General features: G+C 48.3%; 1 protein-coding gene across 7 annotated transcripts in view; it reads right to left on the bottom strand.

Annotated features, from left to right (window-relative positions):
* The window catches only part of LOC105681212 (lachesin), a 287,913-nt gene that overhangs the window by 42,563 nt on the left and 241,332 nt on the right, over positions 1–4,018 (bottom strand). For 6 of the 7 annotated variants that reach the window (XM_033322606.1, XM_033322607.1, XM_033322603.1 and 3 more), the window contains one exon: positions 364–519. The exons of the other annotated variant lie outside the window; for it this stretch is intronic. In XM_033322606.1, coding sequence (XP_033178497.1) covers positions 364–519 — 156 coding nt within the window. The remainder of the gene's footprint in view (positions 1–363; positions 520–4,018) is intronic. 7 annotated transcript variants of the gene reach the window in all.

Here is a 4,018-nt window from a genome sequence, read left to right as displayed (position 1 = left end):
ACGGCACGAGTCTTCCTCGTTTCTTAACAGTTTCGAAGCAAACGGCGGAGTCTTATCGAAATCGAGTATCGAACGTTTCGGCAACAATCGTCGCGAATCAACCCCTTCCCGGCCCCAAGATCTATCTTCCTTTCTATTACACGCGCGTTCCAATCAATTTAGCCTGTGCGCGTGGGATGCATTGGTGCAGAATATCGCATAACAGAGAACAGCCTGGAAGACGCGCGGCGAATAAAAGGGTGGCGTGTTTGCGTGTATTTATGTGCGTGATGAATAAAATCGAAGGGAGTCAACACAGAGACACACGAGAAACGAAAGAAAGAGCGGGAGAGGGAGGGCCAGATGAGAGAATGCAAGCCTCACCTGTGCTCTGGCTACCACGTAGCTTCTGCTCTGGCCTCTCGACCCTCTCCTCGCTCGGGGGAGGCGGCCTCTCTGTCCTTTTCGTATAGTAGGGGTTGTACGAGGATGGCCACACGGTGGTCGGCCTTTTTGCTGGTGACGGCGTGCTCGGTCGTCCTGAAAATAGATTAGGACCTTTCTCATCTAACCCAGCCAACTCTCTTTCTCTCCCTCTCTTCCTCTCCGTTGCTTTCCTCTTTACGAAAACATGTTTCCCCTTTGTATTTATTTACTCGTCGTTTCTTTTTTTATTCCCCCGCTACTCTATCATTTCTTTTTCTTTCGTTTTCTAATTTTTGTTTCGCCTTTCTATCGTTTAATCGTCGTGGATCCGGTCCTCGTGCAACCATCGCACACCATACAAGACCCGGGCGAATTTCACGGCTAGAATCGTTGCAATCGGAACCGATCTCTTCCCGTTTCTTAATTGAATCCCGATCACAGCTGCGCGAGATCGTTGCGTAACCATAGGGACTTAATACGATGCGCGGTTAAGGAAACCATTTAATTCGTTTTTTCTATTCGACCGATTAAACGAGGCTGGTGTATGGATGTCGTATCGCGCGCAACGATATCGACGGTTATTTGGAAACGGAATCGAGACGACCGAGGATTCCACCGGTTTATATATGCATTTCTCGAATACGGGCAAAGAAAGTTTAGGCAAATTCCGGCGAAAGATATTTTATCCTGATCCGGCGGAACTTCGAATACCCTTCATAGTGGAACTTTCTAAAAACGTGCTCGGAGAGCCATCAAGAGCACTCGACGAACATAGAACGGGAGAGCGAAAGTTGGAAAACTGCGAAACCACCGAGCGTAGCCCTATTATCCGCTAAAGTCAGTTGGTAATCCGGTGCGATTAGTTCGAGCTTCATAATCGTCGTCTTTTTCTTTTTTCTCGATAGCGAAAATCCACCCTTTCGAAAGCAAAGGAACGCTCAGCGTTTCCTGCGGATTTCGTCGAATAAAACGAAACACACCGTGTGTGAAACGCAAGCATTGAACGAACGAGAGTTGCTCGCGGGTTTGGGGATGGCCGCGATCGTTCATCGGGAAAGGAAACGCCAGCCAGAATGTCCTCTATCGTTTCACAGAGAACGGTGTTTCGAGTGGACGAGTTGAAAACGGGCAAGCACCGACCGCGCGGCAGCGCAGCGGTTTGATGAATTCCGGCAGCTTCTTTGAAAAGCAGCCAAGTTCAACTTGTTGCGTTCGATGGTGACGGACGTTCCATTGAACCGTGCGCGGTCGACAAAGAGGAAGAGCCGCACAAAGAGTCGCGATGGAAAGAAAAAAAGACAAGAGTGGATACGGGACGAGCGATTCTTTACGATTTTCCAGGATTCTCGACATCGATGATTCACGGTCGACCAAATCTTCTTCTTTTCGTATCTAATCGCTCTCGACCAAGTCAGGCGCTGCTTTCCGACCGTTTCTGGTTTGCGTGCTCTACGTTTCGATCGGTCGAAAAAGAGGAATATCGACTGGCGAATAAATGGCCCATGAAGTCGGAAGTATTATTATATTATATGGGAAAGCCAGCTACGCGGGTTTATACGAGCGAATTCGGAATTCCACGGATCGAACGCGGGTCAGGGATCCTCTCGAGTTTGCTCGAGGATCTGTAAGTTCGTTCACGCGAAATACATCCTCTCGCAAACCGCTTGAAACTGGAATTTTCTTTAAGGATGCGAGCACGCTACCGTTTCAAAACTTCGCCGGAATTCAGTCGTTTCGATATTACCCTTGGCTTCTTTTTGTCTTCTCCATCCAGCCGCGCCTGCCGCACGTCCTTCGCAAGGATCGAGTCCTCTCTTAATTCTCAAACTCGGCCCGAAGTTCTCTCAACTCCTCGCAACTACGACGGAAGCCGCCCCTCGGTCCGAGAATGTTACACAAATATGTCTGTTATGTCTGTTACTCCTGTTTCCTCGTTTGCCCGTCTCGAGTTCTCCTTGTAACTGACAGTGATGATAAAATACTTGTATCTAATACTCGTGGCTTTTGAATCGGAGAAAACGATTTCATCGAACAAAATACAGACGTGCCATATGATTCTATCGAATTACGATCGATTTGAACTAGTCGATAAACAAACTTAGAGCCACTATACATACAGTGAAAACAAAGCGGAATAGCCAGACTGAAGTCCAAGGTCTACAACCGCTACAGCGGTGGCCCTAAGGCAATCTTTGCGCAGAGAAGATTGAAACTTCGCTCGGATGGTAATTTTGCATAGCGCGCATCAACCAAGGGCGCAATTCGGATTCATGTCCAACACGGGACCATATACCATCGTACATATCGTTAGCCTCTATACACATTTGTGGCTTGGTAAGATGGTTCGCTAGTTATTTCTGGCCTCTATAATCGCTCGGAATATTCCAAGTTATCCCGCGTGCGTCGTATAATTGTACAAGACGATGTCAAGTTTCGCGCCTGTCCCTTAGAAGAATACTTATTCGCCGATAAGAAATATTCTCCAACTACGTATATATCCATGATATAGTTACCTCGCGATTAAATTTACGCTATCGTATGTCTGAGTGAAAAGCTAAACCGATTACGGAACGAGAGCGATAGGAATTTCACAGAAAATTTCGTCAGCTCGTTAACAATTTACCAAAAGCATGCGAGATTAAACGCCGGTTCAGGGGACAAGAAATAATTAATTTCCAAGAGGGGAAGTTTTCGCGTTGCGAATAAGAAGTAGCTTCGCCGACGGAGCTTGGTCCGAAAATAAACAGGTGAGCAGGTTAGCAGGGCGAATTTCGAGAGAGGCATCCGCTCGATTAATTCCCTTCCCGGATTCATAATCCCGAGTCAACTCGCTCCTTCGTGCTTCTGGTTCGTTCGTTCTCCTAAAATATTCCATGTTCTCGAAGGTTCTAGGAGAAGCGGCGCGTTGCCCGCGAGTTCTTCCTATGCAAGGAGCAACTTTCTCGCAGAAGCCTCTTTTCTTTCATTTCTGGCTGGCAAATAAGCGGCCCTTTAAACATCGTGCACGGGGGTTGCACGCGAGCAACGATGACAACGGCATCGTCGACGATGCTACGGGGTGACGCTAAAAAGTTTTCGAATAAAAGTTTAAATACGCCCGCACCAACTTTGTTTCGTAGCCTTTGCACCCACTGCTACAACGTCGTCGCCGTCCCTGGCTCGTCCCTGTCCTCTCTGCTTTCTCGTAACAATATGGCCGGGGCTACCATCTTTGCTGAGTCAAGAACACGGCCGGCTCTTGTGTATCCTCGTCCTACAAGCGCACAAAGACCGCCTCTCTCTGCAGGGTGTTTCCTTTCGTATACCGACGGCCCGAGCAATCGCGACCAGCCTCGTATTTCATCCGGTTTTCGTCCGCCACACCTTTGTACCATTTCTCCACCCTTATTTTCTTCCTTGTTCCTCAAGCAGCCTCCGTTTTCTTATTTCCTCCGTGTTGCCGCGTCCAGGCCAACTTTCCGAATAACTTGTTGAAAATTTAAGGGCTCTGTGCCACCTTTCTGGTTTCTTGCGAACGCATCCACCGTGAAACAGGAATCCGCGGATCGAGTAGCGGGGTAATCGTGGATTCCTCCGGTGCATCCAGAGGGAACAGGCTACCCTTGGACTCGAG

Source organism: Bombus impatiens, unplaced genomic scaffold (assembly GCF_000188095.3).
Source record: "Bombus impatiens unplaced genomic scaffold, BIMP_2.2 scf_0647, whole genome shotgun sequence".
NCBI classification, from domain to species: domain Eukaryota; kingdom Metazoa; phylum Arthropoda; class Insecta; order Hymenoptera; family Apidae; genus Bombus; species Bombus impatiens.
Note: the sequence above shows the minus strand (reverse complement) of the source record. Positions and strands in the feature narration are given on the sequence as shown.